The following is a 19,995-nucleotide window of genomic DNA, read 5'->3' as shown; positions in this document are numbered from 1 at the left end:
ATCATGAAAGAACGGAAAGTGTAGGCAGCACAGATGCCCCGAAGGAACTGGGCTGGAGGGAGGAGGCTTTGGGACAAGACGAGTCACCGTGTGCGGAGCTTGCCCAGCTGCGGTAGAAGCTGAGGTAGAAGCTGCACTCCCTCCCTCCGGTCACAGTGACCGGAGCGCCATGTTCTGACAACTATATTATTAGACTCCTGATGAACACTTTTGAGTTGGTGAACACGAGCAGTTTTCAGATGTTTATTTGCCATTTAAAACATTTTTTTGTGTGTGAAAAAAGCCTGCTTAGAATCCTTCCCATTAAATAAAAATGTATTTCTATTTTCCTAAGTTTTTATTGATTACAAGATATATTTGTGTAGTAAATTTCTGTCAACACATGTTAAGATGACTTTCCCAGTTGATCGCTTTTTTCAACTGGAGTTTATGGAGTCTTTTGCGAACAAATGAATATTTTATGTTTTCTGGCTTTGGTGTAATGGTAAGAAACTTTGAAGTCTTCAGGATTATGCAGAGTGTTTCTTTTTTCCTTTAGATATTTTTATGGATGGTTTCATGTTTGCATTTACATTTTTAATCCACCTGGAATGCATTTACGTTCTGCAGCGATTGCACAGCTTGATGTGGAAACCTAAGGTACCAGAGATGGGGGGGGAGCGGCGACCTGGAGATTAAAAGAGAAACACAGACACAAGACACAAGATTAATGCAAAGCGAGGGTCAGGTGGTCCCTTGCCCTCGGGTGGAGAGCCAATGACACCAGCCTGAATCCACCAAGTTTATTTATAATGTTCCCTTACATCAGCTACTGACATCAGCAGTCAGGAGGGAAAACTAACAAGTGAAACTTCTAAGAAACGAAACTGCTGAGAAAGCTGTAGGCGGAGTGTTCTCAGATATCTAATAGTCAGGACGTTCCCTGCTCCTGCTTTGTTTCCAGCCCCCACGGCTCCAGATTTTGTTATCAAAAGGCTACATGTTGCAGGCTATTCAGTCAGGCAAGACCTTGCAAATACCCGATCCCCGCCAAGCAAGTTGGCCTTCCTTTTGTAACTTCAGCTTTCACCGTCCCCTACAACGTTCTAGGCTAGTTTCTGGCCCCCTCCCAAAAAACAACTCTCAGGTGTTACCTAGCGACCTTCTCTGGGGGGAGGGGGTGGAAAAACAAAACAGCTGCACTCCCGAGTTGACAGCGGCTTTAAAGCGTTGCCCAGTTACCCCGTTTCCGGCGACGTGACGGGATCCTTCACACTCCCCAACCCCCTGTTCCAGAAAGAACTCAACTGGAAACCTGTTCTCAGAAAAGAAAAGGGCAGCGTGCACGTTGCATAGCAACCAGGACTCCTGACCCTCCCACTAATACCAGAGTCGGAACAAGCGCCCCGCTCAAAGATGACCGCCTGCGGTGCCGCTTTCAACATATTTCGTTCTCGACAGTCCTGCCAATAATACATTCTCTCACGTCAGACTTCGAAAGCATTCGCTACGCCCTTTCTGACTTCTGTAGGCCGTGAGTAAGAATGAGGAGGGTGATGGAACACACTCGCCCCAGGTGCCCCTCACTAATATGGCTGCGGGCGCGTCAGCAGCGGCGCAAAGCCTTCCGGCGTGGCGCATGCGCAGCGCAGGCGCACTTCCGCTCATCTGGCGGAGGCTGTGGCTGCGGTGGCGTCTACCTCGCGGGGCATGGTCCCCGGGTCCGAAGGCCCGGCCCGTGCCGGGGGCCTGGTGGCTGACGTGGTGTTTGTGATTGAGGGCACGGCCAACCTGGGGCCCTACTTCGAGGGGCTGCGCAAGCACTACCTGCTCCCGGCCATCGAGTGAGTGCCATTTCCGCGATTCCAGCCCCGCCTTCCGACTTGAGTTTTCCACAGCCTCTTGCCTGACACTAACTTTTCACCTCCGTTCCTCACAGATATTTTAATGGTGGTCCTCCTGCCGAGACGGACTTCGGGGGAGACGTGAGTCTTGGGACTGTTGAGTCTGAGGGAGGAGGGTCCGGGGGCCCGGACTCCGGGTCTGAGGGAGGAGGGGGCTGGTGACCACTATTCCCCTGAGGTCCCAGATGAAAAGTTTCTCTGCCCTCCCCTTCCAGTATGGGGGGACCCAGTACAGCCTCGTGGTGTTCAACACGGTGGACTGCGCTCCCGAGTCCTACGTCCAGTGTCACGCGCCCACCAGCAGTGCCTATGAGTTTGTCACCTGGCTCGATGGCATTAAGTGAGCTTTTTTTGTGTATTTGGGGTGGGTTGGGAGACCCTATGATGAGCCGTGAACTGGCGGTGGCTGGGGTCACCCTGGGTGGCTGAAAGGACGGTGGGGCATTGTGTTCTTGTCCGTAAGTCACTTCTGTGGTGGGATCTGTGTGCTCAGCAGTTTTACCATTTGGTTTGGAAGGAGAAAAACCTTCCAGATTGGCCTTGAGCTCCAGCATTCACTTGGTCCTCCGTGTGACTCTCCGCTTTCTGTCCGCTGTTTCTCATCTCCACTACACGCTTCGTTTTTCCGGTTTGCTCGTTCAAGCCTGAGTGCAGAGGGGACGGGGCTAGGCCAGGAAGGGTCCCTTTGTGTTTTGGGTGGAATTTCGTCCCTTCACATCGCAGGTTCTTGCCGGGTGCACACAGCCTGGGGCCAAGGCACAGCAGTACCCCAGCAGAAGTCCTGGACCCAGGAGTTCTTGTCCCCTTTGTGCCTAATATAACATCTCAAGAGGGAGTGTGGTCATAGTACAGACGATCCCTGAGTTAGGGTTTTTTTTTTTTTTTATTGTAGATTTTATTTATTCATTTTTACAGAGAGGGGAGTGGAGGGAGAAAGAGAGGGAGAGAAACATCAATGTGTGGTTGCCTCTTGGGCGCCCGCAACCAGGGACCTGGCCCACCACCCAGGCATGTGCCCTGACTGGGAATCGAACCGGCGACTCTTTAGTTCGCCAGCCTGCGCTCAATCCACTGAGCCACACCATCCAGGGCCTTAAGATTTTTTTGACTTTATGATAGTGCAGAAGCAGTAGACGCGTAATAAACATCATCCACACAAAGCTATAACGTTTGGTAAGTTAAATGCCTTGTGAAATTTTCAGTGTACGACAGGTTTATTTGGTTGTGAGTTGGGGAGCATCTGTACTTGTATCAGTTATTTGCTGTGTTACGTATCCACTGTTAAGTACGAGTTGACTCCAAAACTGGTGGCTTCAAAAAACACACATGTATTATCTCATGTAGTCTCTGTGAGGAATTCAGGAGCAACTTAGTGGGTTAGCCCTGACTCTGGATCTCTCAGGAAGTCACAGTCGCCCTGAGCGAAGGGTTTGGTGGGGTCTGCAGAGGACTCATTTCCAAGGTGGCTCATGCCGTGGCTGCTGGCTGGAGGACTCAGTGGCTTGCTGGCTGTTTGCCACGAGGGCTCCCCATGGGGCTGCTGGAGCATCGGCCCGGTGTGGCAGCTGGCTTTCCTCAAAGTGGGTGATCCAATAGAAAGAGGAAGGGGAAACCACAGGCTTTTTATGATCAAGTCTTGGGAGTCACATGCCATCATCCCTGCTTCCACATTCTGCTTGGTCCGCAGGTTGGTCGTGTTCAGTGTTTGCAGGGGTGTGAAGAGCAGGAGGTGGGGATCCTTGGGGGCCTGGCTGCCATGGCTTCGTGAGGATGCATTTGGAATTAAATGAGTTGATGATTTAAAACAGTGGCTGGCATGTATGAAGTGTTCCCTAAGTGTTATTATTTCTTGGTTTGCAAATGGAGGATGGTAGTCCATATTTCAGAACTCTTGGGAGGGCCACAGAAGCTACTCTTCATCCTGTGTGAAGCTCAGGTCTGGCCAGCGTGTGACAGCTGTTACCTTTGTATCCTTCAGCAAACGTTTGGCGAGTGCTGCCTCGTTCCAGGCTGTGTGTGCTGGCCTGGGTGCTTAGGCTTCAGTGGCAGGGTGACACCCGAGTTTCCCCGTCACGGGCATTAGGGTTAGTGGTCAGGGTAGCGCAGGGTTTCCCAGCCTCTGCACTGCTGGTGCAGATAATTCTTTGTTACAGGTGCTGTCCTGTGTGCAGTTCAGTAGAATCCTTGGACTCTACCCACCAGATGTCAGTAGACAGTTCTCTCCCAAATTGTCACAAATGAAAATGTCTCCAGACATTGTCAGATGTCCCCTCGTGGGGGGTGGGGACAGAATCAACTGCAGTTGAGACCAGCTGGGATAGACTGTGACAGACAGACTTCAATAGCGTTAAATGGGCGCTCCTTGAGGTCCAGTCCAAGTCTGACGTCCCCTGGCCCCCAGCACCCAGCACGGGAGGCCTGGCCCAAAGGAGGCTGAAGGAAAACTTGGTTGAACAAGTGAATGAATGAAGGAAGGATTGCCCAGAATGCACTTCATACTCTGATTTTCCCTGGTAAACTCCTATATAAGCTTCAAGACTCAACTTAAATGTCCCTTCCCTGATCTGGCAAGCAGCCAGTTGCTCCCTCCTCTGCCCCCCTCACTCCAGGGTGTTCACCTGTCACAGCCCCATGTCTTGGACTGTAAATGTCCAGGACCCTGGGTGTTGGCTTCCAGCTGGGGCCCAGCACCCAACAGGCCTGGGGAAACCTTGGCTGAGTCAGTGAATGAGTGAAAGCCACAGGGAAGATAATCACTGAGAAGCCAAGTCACCTGGTGGGTGTTTTAAGTGTTGGGGGAAGCAGTCAAATCCCCTAAAACCTCAAGAAAGCTGAGAGGGAAATGCTTTCTCAATACCTTCATCACATATCTTTTTTTTAAAGTATATTTTGCCGTGCATATAAGTTCTTTGGCTTCACTCTTTTTTATATTTTTCTTAACTTACCCCTGTCTATTTTGTACCAACAAATTATGCTTCTTAGTCCCTGCACCATTTCCTCATTTACCCCCTTCCTCCTCCCAGCTGATCACCCTCCAAATGATCCCCATACCTCTGATTCTGTTCCTGTTCTGGTTTGCTTAGTTGGATTTTGTATTTTTTAGGTTCAGTTGTTGATAGTTGTAAGTTTGTTGTAATTTTAGTGTTCATAGTTTTGATCTTCTTTTTCTTAAGTAAGTCCCTTTGACATTTCCTATAATAATGGCTTGGTGATGATGAACTCCTTTAGCTTTACCTTGTCTTGGAAGCACTTCATCTGCCCTTGCATTCCAAATGATAGCTTTGCTGGATAGAGTAATCTTGGTTGTAGGTCCTTGCTTTTCATTACTTAGAATACTTCTTGCCAGTCCTGTCTTGCCTGCAAAGTTTCTTTTGAGAAATCAGCTGATAGTCTTATAGGAACTCCTTTGTAGGCAACTCTCTTCCTGAAAAAGCTGTTTATGCTGTAGGCACACCGGAATCCTCCCAATTGGTTGATAAACACATCAAGCTATTATTTTACATTCACAATTGTCATTGTTTTTATCATGTTCTATGTAACCATCTAAATTCAGTGTATGTGATGTTCCAGGCAGGTCTGTAACCGAGGTCACAGAGTGAGTCAGCAAGCTTTGTTCACACTTGGGGGAATCTTCTCTTCTCCAGGAATGTCCGGAACTTAAGGAACAAAGCGTACAGTGTGACTTTTGAACTGGCCTTGCTTTGGGAAGATTTATTTCTGATGTTACATTTCCTGTCTTACAAAAGAGGTGGACTTTCCCCCTCCTGCCGCGAGAGACTCAGGCCAGAAAGAATAACATAGAAGGAAGAGAGCCCTGTGGGTCTTCCTCGTGGCCTTGACAGTCTGTTTGTTCACTTGGTCATTTATTCATTCATTCATTTAGCAGACGTTTGTGGAGCAAATTGTCCCAGGCACTGAGGAGTTGGGACACGTGACAAGCATGGTCCTGGCCCCCTTGCAGCTGGGGTGACAGGCAGGCCGGGAACGTGGCCCAGGGAGAGCCCTCAGTTGGGGCTGGCTGCTGATCACATCCATTCATTGGACCAGCACCTCTGGGGCCTCCAGGGACCTATTAGCCCGGGAAAGTGGGCAGTGAAGATTCGAGGGTGTGACACTGGGCTGGACAAACGGGGGGCGTCGGAGGACAAGGAAGCAGTCAGGGACAGAGCAGCCAGACCACTTTCCGTTCCTTTCTGTTTTCCTTTGTCCTGTAACAACGTAAGGGGTTTATTCAGAACTAAGATCTGTCCTCAATTTGGTGTTTAAAACATATTTTGCAACTGGCCGTGTTTGTTTCCCTGCTGTTTGTTTTCAAGTTTTCCTCATTTCTCGGGCAGGCTGTTTGTGACGTGCCTCTGGGCTGGTGACAGACGGCGTGTGCTTGGTGTCCAGTAAGGAGCTCGTTTTAGGGTCTCAGAGTGGCTGGGCAGTCACACTTTCCCTCCTAAGTTAACTTCTTAGTTTGAGGTGAAATTTGTATGACATTTAAGCACATTCATCATGTGCAGCCACTGCCTCTGGTTCCGAAACGTCTTCCTTACGTAAAGGGAAACCCCCTGTGCACCAGGAGCCGTTCCCGACCCCCACCCCCCACTCACCCCCTTCCCCTGGCGCCACCCAGGGCACCTTTGGTCCAAGTCTCAGAAAAAGCCATGAAACTGGTTTGATAGCTTTCATTTTATTTTATTTACTTGTTTTTAGTATATTTTACTGATTATGCTGTTACAGTAGTACCAATTTCTTTTCCCTCTGCTCCCCTCTGCCTGGTACCATCTTCCCTCCATCAATCCCACCCCCCCTTAGTTCATGTCCATAAAGGGAGAAAAACATCCATGTGTGGTTGCCTTCACATGACCCCTACTGGGGACCCGGCCCACAACCTAGGCATGAGCCCTGACTGGGAATTGAACTGGTGACCCTTTGGTTCATAGGCTGGCACTCAATCCACTGAGCCACACAGCCAGGGCTGATTACTTTTATTAAAAAAATAAATGTATTGATTGATTGTTTTAGAGAGACAGGGAGAGAGAAACAACAGTTCCACTTACTTACGTATTCATTGGTTGATTCAGCCCTGACTGGGGACCGAACCTACAATCTTGGCGTGTTGGGATGATGCTGTAACCAAGTGAGCTACCCGGCCAGGGCCAGGTTTGACTACTTTCAGAACAGCAGGCTGGCAGTTAGCTGGATTCAGGGTTGGTTCATTCACTCTGGTCTGTCCCGAGTAGGTAGCGTTAAAATTCCTGTGTAAAACAGAGTCTTTGTGGTGCCGAAGAGGAAGGCTGGGGACTGGTAGGGAGCAGTGGGGTGAGCTGTGTGCCCCGAGGGGACAGTTGCTGAGCTCACGGGGTGGATTGGGAACAGGGCAAAAGCCTGCAGCTGGGAAAAACTCAGGCGAACTTGGCCTGGCGACCCTCAGCCAGGGAGCTGGCATGCTCTCTTGTCCAGCGGCATTTCTGAGACCCTGTGAGTCCTCAGGCACATCCCAGTGGTGGCTCAGACCAGTGGGCTCCTTCCCTGAGGGCTGCTGTAACAACGCCCGCAAATCGCACGGCCCGGAATGGCAGCAATGTGGCATCTCCCAGGCCAGCAGCCAGGAGCCCCGGGGCAGGGCTGGCAGGGCCTGGCGCCCTCTGGAACCTGTGGGGGAGGATCCTTCCTGCTTGGTCCAGCTTTTTGTCACCCTGAGATTCCTTGCTTGGTGGCATCGCCACTTCAGTCTCCACATGGCATCTTCTTTATGTCTCCACTTTGTCTTTTCCCCTGAGGGTGTCTGTCTCTGTGTCCCATGTCCCCCTTTTATTATAAGGGCATGGGTCGTATGGGATGAGGGCCCATGCTAATGACCTCACTGTGGCCTGATCACCTCTGTGAAGGCCCTATTTACAAGTAAGGTGGCACTCTGAGGCACTGGGGGTTAGGACTTCCACATGACTTTCCTTGGGGACACAGTTCAGCACACAACATTGGAAGGACCGGTGTTGGGAAGGAGAGGCCGGTGCTGGCTTTGAAGACATTGAGGTGGCCGCAGACGGGAGGGACCTGGGGACTGGGGCACAGCACAGGGTCCCAGGCCCTTTCCCTGTTCTGGCCTCTGATGGGGCGTCTTCCCAGCGGGACTCCTTGCAGGTGATGACAGACGTCCCCTGTCCTCATCCTCTGGGCCTATAGCTGTAGCAGCGCTGGGATAGAGCAGGAACTCGACAGTGTCCCTCCTTCCCGGCACACAGGCCAGTGCAGGGGAGGGGACGGCATGGGCGCAGGTTCTTCAGGAGTGCATGGGGGCCGCGGGGACCCCTGAGGCTGACCGCCCGGCCCCGCGCAGGTTCATGGGCGGGGGCGGCGAGAGCTGCAGCCTCATCGCGGAGGGCCTCAGCACGGCGCTGCAGCTGTTCGACGACTTCAAGAAGATGCGGGAGCAGATGTGAGTGCGCCCGCCGCGGGGTCCCCGTCCCCTCGGCTCAGACGCCGCTTCGCCTGCCGCAGGACCCCTCTCTTGCCTCGTGCTGGGGCCTCGGGGCTGGGAACCGGAAGGTGTCCCCGGGCTGGTTCCCAGGCTCAGTGTCCCCCTCGGGAAGGGGTGTCTGGCTCCTGTCTCACCTCCCTGCTGGCAGCTCAGTGCGTCGGGGCCCCTCAGAGCCTCAGTGTTCTCAGCTGTAAAATGGGGCCCTTCCTCCCGACCTCCTGTGGGGCAGAGCTCTCGAACCTCTGCTCTGCTGGGTTGGGGTCCCTTTCCGGGGCCTGGTTGCCACCTGCTCCACAACTTTGCTCGTTCCTGGCAGTGGCCAGACACACCGCGTGTGCCTCCTCATCTGTAACTCGCCCCCATACCTGCTGCCTGCTGTCGAGAGCACCACCTACTCCGGCTGCACCACGGAGAGCCTCGTGCAGAAGATAGGGGAGGTGAGCACGCCAGGACCTGAGGGAGGGGCTGGGCCAGACCCCGGGTCACCGAGGGGTCCCAGACTGCGGCTAGCTCTGCTTTCTCCTGCTGGGAAAACTCTCACCCAGAATCCCCTGGGGCATCTAATACAGGTCTCATGGTCCCCTGACCCAAAGTCTGATGGGGATTTGGTTTTAGGGCCCATGCCATTCAGTCACCCAGCAGATGTGGGTGGTAGCCTGGGGGCTGGCCACTGCGGCCCCATCCTGACTGCTCATTCCCTCTCCTGCAGCGAGGGATCCACTTCTCCATCGTGTCTCCCCGCAAGCTGCCTGCCCTGCGGCTCCTGTTTGAAAAGGCAGCTCCCCCAGCCATGCTGGAGCCACTGCAGCCGCCAGCAGACGTGAGCCAGGACCCACGGCACATGGTACTGGTGCGGGGACTCGTGCTGCCAGGTGAGGCCCGGGCGCCGGAGGGGGGCAGAGAGTGTTCTCACTGGGGGCGCCCTCTGATTTGGATTTTCTTTCCCTCTCAAACCCCTTTTCCCGGGGCTCGGCTGTCCATCCTCGGCTCTTAGTCGGGGGTGGCTCAGCCCCAGGCCCTCTCCAGCCCAAGCAGCCTGTCCCCCTGCCTCCAGCTCCAGCCTCGGGTGCTGCGCTCTCAGCGGCCCCCCAGCAGCCTCTGCCCCCAGTGCCCCAGCAGTACCAGGTACGGACACCGCCAGGAAAGGGGCCTGCTTCTGGGGCCTCGTGGGAGCCCCGGCCCCTTGGAAGAGACCTAGTTCAGTCTGTGGGCTTGTGGGAGGATGGGGATCTCCCTGAGACACGGAGGGGGGTGGGAGTCTTGGGGCCGAGGAATCATGTCCCTATGGGGCGATGGGAGTCATGAGCTCCCATGATACTGGAGTCAGGGTGCCTGTGCCTTGTGAGGGCGTGAGTGGCATGGCCTCACGTGACACCAGGACTGGGGGACGGGGCGCATGGTCGTCATGGGCCCCTCCCCTCACCCCCAGGTCCCCGGGAACCTGAGCGCAGCCCAGGTGGCTGCACAGAATGCAGTGGAGGCCGCCAAGAACCAGAAGGCTGGGTTGGGCCCACGCTGTGAGTCCCGGGGCAAGGATACGGGGCAGATGGGGGTCAGCCAGGCCTCTCCCTGCGCGCACCTGCCCCACCTTCTCCCTTGGTCTCTCCCACAGTCTCACCCATCAACCCTCTCCAGCAAGCGGCTCCAGGTGTGGGTCCCCCCTTCAGCCAGGCCCAGGCCCCTTCTCTGCCCCAGGGACCCCCTGGCGCCCCCAAGCCATCACCCGCTTCCCAGTCCAGCCTGGTCTCCACAGTGGCCCCCGGTCAGGGCCTGGCCCCCACCGCACAGTCGGGGGCACCGTCCATGGTACGTGCCTGTGTGCCTCCCACTTGCTGCCTGCCTCGCCCCCCACCCCCAGCCGATTCCCCTGGGATAGTGCAGGGCAGAGGATGGAGGGCGAGGGGCGTGGGTCTGTGGTTCTGGGTCCTCAGGGGCTGAAGCAGTGGGTCGGGGAGCGGAACCGTGGGGCGTGTGGTTTCCGCTGGGTGAAGACTTCTGAGGATCCCACGAACTCCTGTTCCGAGAGTCCTGGAATCCTACAGGATCACGGCGTTTATCCCAGGGATGGGGTTTCTGGCCATGGGGAAGAGGCCTTCGTCCTGTGCTTGCTGGCCTGTCCCTCTCTCAGGACAGCCCTCCCAGGAGATGGTCTGACCTGCTCTGTTGTCCTCCTTCCTCCCTTCTGGCAGGCAGGCACGGTGGCCCCAGGTGGGGTGAGTGGCCCTTCCCCAGCCCAGCTAGGGCCCTCAGCCCTCGGCGGGCAGCAATCAGTTTCCAACAAGCTCCTGGCCTGGAGTGGGGTCCTCGAGTGGCAGGAGGTGAGCCGGCCTGGGGAGCTGTTGGGGAGGTGGATCGGATAGCTCAGGGCCTGCCGGGGTACAGGCCCAAGAATCATGGGGTAGGTGGCCCGCATTTGGGACTAAGGACGTAGTAAGAATTGTATTGCAAGTGAAGATCTGAGCAGTCTCAGATTTAGGGTCCAGACGGGCCCAGGGGATTGGGGCATCTAGGAGACAGGGCTGTGGGATTTGGGGGCAAGCGGAGGAGCTTTCCATTTGTGGAAGGTTACAGGATTGTGGGATTGAGGGTGTGGAGGAGGGCCCAAGGGTTCCCGGGACTTAACCTGGGGGAGATCCAGAGCTTTGGGGTTCTCAGGGTTGAGCAGGAGGGGCCGATGGGACTGAGACATGGGCCCTTCTCATTATAACATGCCCTTTTTTTCCCCTCAGAAGCCCAAACCCGCGTCCGTGGACGCCAACACCAAGCTGACGCGGTCACTGCCTTGCCAGGTCTACGTGAACCATGGCGAGAACCTGTAGGTCACTGTTGGGGGGCGGGGAGGGGCAGGCTGGGGTTTGCATCCTCCTGACACCTGTCTCGGCATCGCCCCCAGGAAAACGGAGCAGTGGCCCCAGAAGCTGATCATGCAGCTCATCCCCCAGCAGCTGCTGGTGAGTGGCAGGTGCTGGGGCCCCAGCCCCGCCCGTCCTCCCTGCGTTCACCCCTGCGCTGCCCGCCCGCCTCCGCCCTGCCCGCCTCTCTCCCCCACTCAGTGTGCTGGCCGGCCTCTGTGTCTCCCCAGACCACGCTGGGCCCTTTGTTCCGGAACTCAAGGATGGTGCAGTTCCACTTCACCAATAAGGACCTGGAATCCCTCAAAGGCCTCTACCGCATCATGGGCAACGGCTTCGTGAGTCCCTGGGCCCCGGGGTGCTGACTCCTCCATCCTGCTGGGCCCGGCAGAGCTGTTTTTGATGGTTGGGTGGGCTTTGTGACCTTGGGGTCCTCGGCTTTCCTCCAGAGCCCCGGTTGGCTTCATAATTACAGTAGGCATGAGAAAGAAGTCCATCCTGTGCCTAGCTGGGACGGAGTATGACAGGGGCAGTGGGAAGAAGCTGGGTCCGGCAGGTTTACTGGGGGCACTGGTGTTCTGGGGCCGAGAGCACCAGTAACTCACTCTTGGCTCTGGAGACTAGAAGTCTGAAATCGGGGTGTCAGCAGGGCCACGCGCTCTGAAGGCACCGCTGGGGGACCCCTCGTGGCCTCTCGCGTCTGTTAGCCCTGGTGGTGGTCGCAGGCAGCAAGGCTCCAGCCCCTGCTGCCGTCCCCACGTGGCCGTCCTTCCTCCGTGTCTGCCTGTGCCAGGCGTTCTCCCCGTGGTGTCCCTGTCTGCTTGTAACGGCCCCAGTCATTGGACAAGGGCCCCCTCCAGTGACTTTATCTTAGATCATTATGTCTGCAAAGACTTTATTCCCAATAAGGTCACATTTACAGGTGCTGGGGTTAGACCTTCAACATGTATATTTGAAAGACAGTTTAACCCATAACACTGAGGCAAGGCCTCCCTGAACAGGAACAGATCCAGTTACTCAGTACGTCCTGCAGGCCCGGCACTCTTCTAGGACAGGGGACTTTGGTGGCTTACTTCATGGAATCCTCAGGAACATTCTGCAGAGCAAGGCGATTCTCATTGTCAGGAATGCTTTCGGCTGCAAATAAGCTAAACCCAAGCAGCAGAGTTTTTAGAACAAACAGAGGATTGGGGTGAAGGTGCCTAAGACGACAATTTATTATCTCTCACGGTTCGGTGGGTCGGCGGGACTCAGCCGGGCTAGTCTTGCTTGGGGACTTCTGTGGGGTTGTCGTCGGATGGTGGCTGGGACTGGCCATCTGCAAGCTCGGGAGGGCTGGAGGCTCAGGATGTGCACACGTGGTCCCGGCCGGCAGCTGGGGCTCCTCCCGACCTGGCCAGCAGAGCGCGCCTGCGTGTGGCTGTGTCTGCGCCGTGGGCCCCCTCACAGCATGGCCACTGCTCTGAGAGGGGTGTTCCTGAAGCGAGTGTTGTGTGAGCAGGCGCTGGTTTGTTTTGTTTTGTTTGTTTTTTTAAAGATTTTTATTTTTAGAGAGGGGATGGGAGGGTGAGAAAGGGAGAGAGACATTGATTGGGTGCTTCTCGGATGCGTCCTAACTGGGGACCTGGCCTGCAATCCAGGCCTGTGCCCTGACCCAGAATCGAACCGGCGACCTTTTGGTTTGCAGGAGGACACCCAGCCCACTGAACCCCACCAGCCAGGCGGCAGGCGTTTATTTTTGACACGTGACAGGCTGTCCGGGGTGGGCAGCCATTGAGGTTAGTTCTGTAGCCCGGTGATGTCAGGGCCAGGATGCTCTGGGCTTCTCTCTGTGGTCACAGGATGGCTCTTGAAGCTCCAGAATTTTGTGTGATTTGAGGCAGGAAGGCAAGAAGAAATTGTGGCATCCGTCACGTTTCTGTCTTTTCAGGAGAGCAGACATTTTCCCATAGCCTCAAATGGGCTTCTCCTTCATCTCCTGGGCCAGAGCCAGGGCACTGGGGCCTGGACACATTGCTACCCCAAGCCAAGTTGGGGTTCTGCAGATGGGAGAAGGGCAGGTGGATCTTGGGGGGTGGGTGCAGCTAGCAGGGTCTGCCTCAGATGAGACACCAAGGCTCAGAGGACTAAACTCGCTTGGCCAAGACCCCAGAGGTGGGATCTCAACCTTGTCAGCCTCTCCTCCCTCGAGAGCCCCTGTTCCACCCCGGCTGGTGTGGCTCAGTGGATTGAGCGCCGGCCTATGAACTGAAAGGTCACTGGTTCGATTCCCAGTCAGGGCACATGCCTGGGTTGCAGGCCAGGTCCACAGATGGGGACGCGTGAGAGGGAACCAGATGTTTCTCTCCCACATTGATGTTTCTTTCCCTTCCTTTCTCTTTCCCATGCCCTCTCTAAAAATAAATAAAATTCTGTTCCAAGCTTCTGTGTATTATGGCCTAACTTTATGTTTGCTAATGAATGTTTTCTGGGCACTTCTGTGTGTCCAGCTGCAGGCAATATGCCTGACGTGTAGGGGTGCATCCCATAGAGCAACCTGTGGTGCTAGTGCTGCTTCCCTCAGTCTCACTGGCAGAGACTGAGGCTAGGAAGGGTGTGGCTGCCCCCCAAGGGTCTCAGACCCCCTGGGTCCGTTGTATCCATCATCGCCATTGATCGTGTGCTTCGGGTACCAGCCCTTCCTCCTTAGCCGTGAACCCTGCCAGCAGCCTCACGAGGTGGCGGGTGGAGGCTCAAGGTTGGAGAGCTGGGATCCCACCTTCTGTGTGGGCACTTCCTGTCCCCTCTCCCTCGCAGTCAGCGAGAGCCAAAGCCTTGCCGTTTCTTCGGGCACTCAGCTCGCTTTTAAGGCCCTTAGGTTGTCTCTGGAGCAGCCTCAGGCAAAGCTTCAGTCTCTTCAACCTTTCACGGCAGAGACTTCACCACTCCTTGACTGTGGGTCTTCTAGAACCATCTGGAACAGGTGGGGTGGGATACCTCCTCCTCTAGGGATGACTGTTTGCTGCTGTCCCCCCAGGCGGGCTGCGTGCACTTCCCCCACACGGCCCCCTGCGAGGTGCGCGTGCTCATGCTCCTGTACTCGTCAAAGAAGAAGATCTTCATGGGCCTCATCCCCTACGACCAGAGTGGCTTCGTCAATGGCATCCGGCAGGTCATCACCAACCACAAGCAGGTTCAGCAGCAGAAGCTGGAGCAGCAGCGTGGGGTGAGTGACGCGGGTCCCCTGACCCGTCCTCCCCAGCACCTGCCCACCTGGGCCCCAGCGTGTATGGTCAGATCCCCCAGGGACCCCTCAGGCTCCAGTGCCAGGCACTTCTTTCCCAAGACATGGCCACCCAGGTTCCATCCCACCCCCACATGGCCTTGCACTCTTCTCTCCCTTTTCAGTGTCTTCGTGGGATCTCTGAGTCACAGCCCCCTCTTGGGGACCGAGGGGTGTGACGTTTATGTGCCAGATCCCCCCATCCCCAGGGAGATGTTCCCAGCTCCTTATAGGTTCCCCTTCGGGGCTCAAATCCTCTTGGATCCATCCACACCCAGTCACTGACCTGCTCCCTCTCTCCCCACACAGATGGGGGCACAGCAGGCACCCCCTGGGCTGGGCCCCATTCTGGAAGACCCGGCAAGGCCCTCGCAGAATCTGGTGAGGACAAGGCCATCAGGGTCAGGGCCAGGGCGGGGGGGCCCCAGAGGACACCATTGTTCTGACCCAGCTGCGGAGGCCGAGGGGTCTAGAGCAGCGGTCCCCAACCTTTTTGGCACCAGGGATCTGTTTTGTGGAAGACAATTTTTCCACAGATCCCTGGTGGGGTGGGGTGTGTGGCAGGATGGCTTTATATTCCGCCACCAGATACAGCGTAATTGTCACGTGCCCCTCACTGATAGGGTTTTGATACGAGTCTGCAAGCCCTTGATCAGTTATGGTCTCCGTGCGGTCCGACCTCTCTGCTGAGGATCATCTGTGTTTGCAGCCGCTCCCCGGCGCCAGCATCTCCGCCTCGGCTGCACCGCAGGTCACCGGGCGTTAGATCCTCGTAGGGAGCGCGCGACCTAGGTCCCTCGTGCGCAGTTCGCAGTAGGGTTCGCGCTCCTGTGAGAGTCTAATGCCCTGCTGATCGGACAGGAGGCAGAGCTCAGGCGGAAACGCGGGCGATGGGGAGCGGCTGTAAATGCAGACGAGGCTTCGCTTCCTTGTTTGCCACTCACCTCCTGCTGTGCGGCCCGGTTCCTAACAGGTCACGGACCCAAACCGGTTTGTGGCCTGGGAGTTGGGGACCCCTGGTCTAGTCTTTGTTCCTCACCCCCGTCTCTTCCCACTAGCTCCAGCTCCGCCCACCGCAGCCCCAGCCTCAGGGCACTGTGGGGACCTCTGCAGCAGCAGGGCAGCCCCAGCCCCCGGGTGCCGCCCAGGCCCCCCCAGGTGCTGCCCAAGGCCCCCCTGGAGCAGCTCCTGGGCCATCCCCTTCTGGACCCATCCTTCGGCCCCAGAACCCTGGGGCCAACCCCCAGCTGCGGAGCCTCCTCCTCAACCCACCGCCGGTGAGATTTGGGATGGGGGCAGCTGGGAACATGCGTCCTGGGCAATGATAGTTCTAGGCTTTTCATCCCGGAGGAGGGGGGTTGGCTTCGTCAAAGGGTGTGAGTCGAGCCCCACCAAAGGTTTCAGGCCCCCCAGCTCCTCTGCATGTCTTCCATGGGGGGGGCTTCTGCTGAGATTCCTTTGAAGAAGGACCCCACACAAGGGACCGGGTGAGACGTTCTCTGAGCAGCCCCTGCGCCCGAGGCTGCCCAGTGGGTGGAGTCTCCCAGCTGGGCGCCGCTGAGCTGCTTGTTTGTTTCCTTAGCCCCAGACCGGGGTGCCCCCACCACAGGCTGCACTCCACCACCTCCAGCCACCAGGGGCCCCTGCACTGCTGCCCCCACCACATCAGGGCCTGGGGCAGCCCCAGCTGGGCCCCCCACTCCTGCACCCGCCACCCACACAGCCCTGGCCTGCCCAGCTTCCCCCGCGGGCTCCGCTGCCAGGTAAGGAGGTCTGGGGGAGGCCAGGGGTCTGGACTGAGTGTCCCAGCAGCCCCTGGGCTGGAACCCTAAGACCGAGGGCTCCTGGGAAATGAAGTCATGGGATTCGAGAGGCGTGGATCCCACCTTGGCTCTTGGGGAGCTGTAAGGGCCAGGTGACCAAGGACCTAGGGATTCTTGGTCCCCATGACCCCTTTTCTGCCTGTTTTCTGGGAAATGTAGTCATACAGCCAGAGAGGTATTTTGGGGGACGGGCTCCCAAAGGCTTATGGGAAACAGCACAGTTATGTCCAGATGGGGCCAAAAAGGGCCTCTGATGGGTTCCCCCAGGATTTCCTAGATAACTCAGTGCCTTAGACTCCTAGAGGAGGAGGGAGAAAGCAGCCCCAGGGCCCTCCAGGGCCCCAGGGGCTACAGGGAGATGCAGTCCCTTCCCCACTGCCCCCCAGGTCAGATGCTGCTGAGCGGGGGTCCCCGGGGACCGGTCCCCCAGCCGGGCCTGCAGCCCAGCGTCATGGAGGACGACATCCTCATGGATCTCATCTGAACCCCCGACACCCAATAAAGTTCCTTTTAACACATGCCCCGGCTCCCGTCACTGACGTCCCCCAGGACTGGGCAGAAGGAGACCCAGGGGAGACATGTCTGTCCTTGTTCTTGGTGCAGCAGACATCCCTGAGGCCCCAGGCTGGTGACACTGGGGCCTGGGCAGTGAGGCAGGCAGGCTGGCGCTGCTTGGCTCAGGGACGTGGAGGCAGGCAGGCTGGCAGGCAGGCAGTCTCACGGGGCCACGTGCTCTCGTGGAGGTAGAAGGGGTACCGAGGGGGTCTGGGAGTGGCCGCTGAGCCAGCTAGGCTCAGCAGGGTCTTGGAAGAGAAGGAGTCGGGGAGGCCAGGAAGACTGTCCAGGTGCGGAGAAAGCAGGAGCAGAGGTGTGGGGGCAGCAAGAAGCTGGGGTGTTCCAGGAGCAGGTGGGCCAGTGCTTCTGGAGCGTGAGCACGAGGGAGGGACGTCCTGGCGGCGGACAGGTGCCAGGCTGGGAGGGCTCAGGCTGCAAACTGAGCAGCTCGAGGTTTGTCCTGGGCACACGGGAACCACAGGGGGCCGCAAGCAGGGGCTCGGCCGTGGTCTGCCAGGGGTCAGGCTGCGGCGGCGGTTCTGGGCAGAGGAGAGTCCTGAAGAGGAGCTGGGGCAGGAGGGGTGAGGCCGGGACTGGTGTGCCATGTGAAGGAAGTTGGGAGCGTGGGGGGTGTTGAGGTCGGCCCCCAGGACCTGTCCTGGGTGCTGTTAGATGGTGGGGTGTCCCTGAGTTAGGCAGCTGGGAGACGGAGCCAGTGCGAATGGTCCAAGGTATGTCCAAGTGATAGCTGCCATGTTGGGAACCCATGATGTGTCCTTAGGAGGTGGTCTGTGTTCGGTGGTTGAAGTCATAGGAGTGGACGAGATCCCATGTGGAAAGAGCGGGGGCCCTGGGTCCTGGTCAGAGACCGACTGACCTGGGGCTTTGGACGGATGGATAGGGGGCTGTCCCTGAGACGGGAAACCCAGCAGAAAGCAGATGGGGAATGTGGTGAGGCAAGGGACCTGAGGGACATTCTCAGAGAGATGTCCAAGGGGCAGACACAGGTGTGGGCCGTATGGGTGGCCTCCCTGGAGACAGAGAGTCAGTCAGTTGCCTGTTGTCAGATTGTAGCCCAGTGTTGCTCAGGGCGTGGTCCACATCCGGACCACTGGCCTCTGCATTGTTTGGGACGCTGGTTAACATGAGATTCCCGGGCCTTGTCCCAGGAGAGAGGTTGCAATATGGTGGCCCATGGGCCACTCTACAGATGAGTTTTGTTTGGCCTTCCCTGTGTTAGCCTATGTGGTATTTTTTTTTCCTAATGAGTTAGTTGTAAAAATCAGGAGAATTATCTTTCACACACACACACACACACACACACACACACAAAATCTGTAGTCTTGGCTTCTCTTGACAAGTCAGAAGATCTGGCACCCTGGGCCTGCCCTTCTGCCTAGCAACAACGGGCTGGAGCTGCCCCTTTCGATGGGGCGTGTGCTCTCTAGTTCGCCACAGTCCCCACCACTCCCTCTTGCCTCCCCCACCTTTGTCACTGGGCTTGCCCTGTGGTTGTTCCTGTGGTAACGTGCAGAGGAAAGTGAAATCTTTCTTGTACCCATGTCTCTATCAAAAGTGGCACAACCAAAGAGAGAACGAGAGGGCCCCGTGTTTCGAAAAAAGTGGGAGCGAGACTATTTCTTTGTGGAAGTGAAGAGCATGCCTACGTGTTTAATATGCAAAAAAATCATGTCTGTGTTGAAAGAGTACAACCTGAAACGTCATTATGAATCAAAGCACAGTAAGAGCTTCGACCAGTATACGGAGCAGACGCGAGATGCGATACTCAATGAACTGAAAAAGGGCCTCAAGTGTCAGTAGGGTTTAGAAAGCTAACGACAGAAATCACATGGCTGCCACATGCAGCTTCACAGTGACGTGAAAAGAATTACCCAGGCATTCAAACTTCCCACAGACGGCGAGTGTATAGAGGAGCAGAACGACATGTCCTAGACAGAGTCGCACATCTGTTTAGGCCGTTAAATTTTAAGTCTGACGCGTTTATTTGCATTGCACGGTGTGTTGAAGAGAAACCAGAAGATTTACAAGTCCAGTTGCTCGAAAGAGTCCAGTTACTTGTGGCCTTTTCTATCCCTGCGCATGAACCATTTCCACTCAGTTAGCTTTATTTATTTGTGAAGTTGAGGATTCACTTGACCGAAGAAGTCTGTGACAAGGTGCCAAGGCAGGCCCAACACCTACCTGTGTGTGTGTGTGTGTACTGACAGAGGTTTCACGTAGACAGGTCAGAATTCCTAAGCACAGCTACAGGCACTTGTAACCTTTGACCTGTGTCACAGGGGAGCTTGTCAGTATGCCACGCTCCGAGGTGGCAGTGTTTGGCAAGGACACCAAAGTCAGGGGATTGTGCCAATCTCCTGGAATCGAATTGTGCTCAGAAAGTCAATGGAACACACCGTGAACGTCCTCGATGTGCTTCTGTACTGGAATCACTGGCAGGCCGGTGGTGAACTTGACCTGGTGGTGTGTTCCACAGAAGCTCTGTGACCTGGGCGTCATGTGATGGTGTGGCAGAAGTCGGACCTGTTGAAATCAGTCTACTTGGTTCATTTCACATGAGGCAAAAGCCATGCCTTGGTTCCCCTGAGAAGGTCAGTCAAAGACTTTGGGTCAAGGTTATGACCCTTCTGAACACTTTTTTTTCCACAAGGACATTCACAAACGGCTACTTGAATGTATGGTCATGTTTGCCCAGTCCTGGCAAAATTGAGGAAGCCATTGGCAGGGGACATGCTGACTCCTTTTCCTTTGCTGCAGTTGGTTTCCAGAAACGAAAGACATGGCCCAGACCATATTTACCAAAGTCATGGGGTTAAAGACCAAATTCCCCCAAAGGCTTTCTGCAGCCAGACTAGAAATGAACTGATACTGTCCAGTTTGCCTCTGTTAGTAAATGTCGGCCATGTGAATGCAGACCACGGAGTAGTTACTGAGCCACAGTGCAGTAGGGTGCTGTCTCCCAGCGTGACTGCCGGGAGACCTCAGCCCTACAGCTCTCCTGTAATTGTCCCAAATCTCCGAGTTTAGAGGGACCCACGCTTGAGAACAGTGGCTTTCTGTTACAAAACTGAATCAAATTAAACATCGCTCCCAGGATTCAAGGTTGAAATCTCAAGTGCCCATCCCACCG

At 56.0% G+C, this 19,995-nt stretch overlaps 1 protein-coding gene across 2 annotated transcripts; it reads left to right on the top strand.

The window, feature by feature from the left end:
* Window positions 1-1,623: 1,623 nt before the first annotated feature.
* On the top strand, window positions 1,624-19,213 carry MED25 (mediator complex subunit 25). Of its 2 annotated transcripts, none has more exons than XM_090261246.1 (18): window positions 1,624-1,823; window positions 1,919-1,964; window positions 2,099-2,223; window positions 8,212-8,310; window positions 8,669-8,789; window positions 9,062-9,224; window positions 9,347-9,477; window positions 9,782-9,869; window positions 9,965-10,158; window positions 10,542-10,670; window positions 11,082-11,167; window positions 11,246-11,303; window positions 11,435-11,542; window positions 14,221-14,409; window positions 14,776-14,847; window positions 15,525-15,743; window positions 16,049-16,229; window positions 18,421-19,213. In XM_090261246.1, the coding sequence occupies exons 1-18, from the start codon at window positions 1,690-1,692 to the stop codon at window positions 18,663-18,665; spliced, it is 2,388 nt and encodes a 795-aa protein (XP_090117372.1). In that variant the 5' UTR covers window positions 1,624-1,689; the 3' UTR covers window positions 18,666-19,213. The 2 variants fall into 2 exon arrangements, with proteins under 2 accessions (XP_090117372.1, XP_090117373.1); XM_090261247.1 differs by lacking the exon at window positions 18,421-19,213 and adding an exon at window positions 16,676-16,807 and having other exon boundaries at window positions 1,637-1,823.
* Window positions 19,214-19,995: the final 782 nt, after the last annotated feature.

The sequence above is a fragment of the Furipterus horrens genome, unplaced genomic scaffold (assembly GCF_987537825.1).
Source record: "Furipterus horrens unplaced genomic scaffold, mFurHor1.1.pri manual_scaffold_13, whole genome shotgun sequence".
Classification (NCBI taxonomy): Eukaryota; Metazoa; Chordata; class Mammalia; order Chiroptera; family Furipteridae; genus Furipterus; species Furipterus horrens.
Note: the sequence above shows the minus strand (reverse complement) of the source record. Positions and strands in the feature narration are given on the sequence as shown.

What these genes read in the sequence shown, in the direction of transcription:
- MED25 (XM_090261246.1), top strand. Translation starts at nt 1,690, where the DNA reads ATGGTCCCCGGGTCCGAAGGCCCGGCCCGTGCCGGGGGCCTGGTGGCT. An exon ending in TCGTGCAGAAGATAGGGGAG is followed by an intron (nt 8,790 to 9,061) that starts GTGAGCACGCCA and finishes CCTCTCCTGCAG; the next exon opens with CGAGGGATCCACTTCTCCAT. An exon ending in AGTCGGGGGCACCGTCCATG is followed by an intron (nt 10,159 to 10,541) that starts GTACGTGCCTGT and finishes CCCTTCTGGCAG; the next exon opens with GCAGGCACGGTGGCCCCAGG.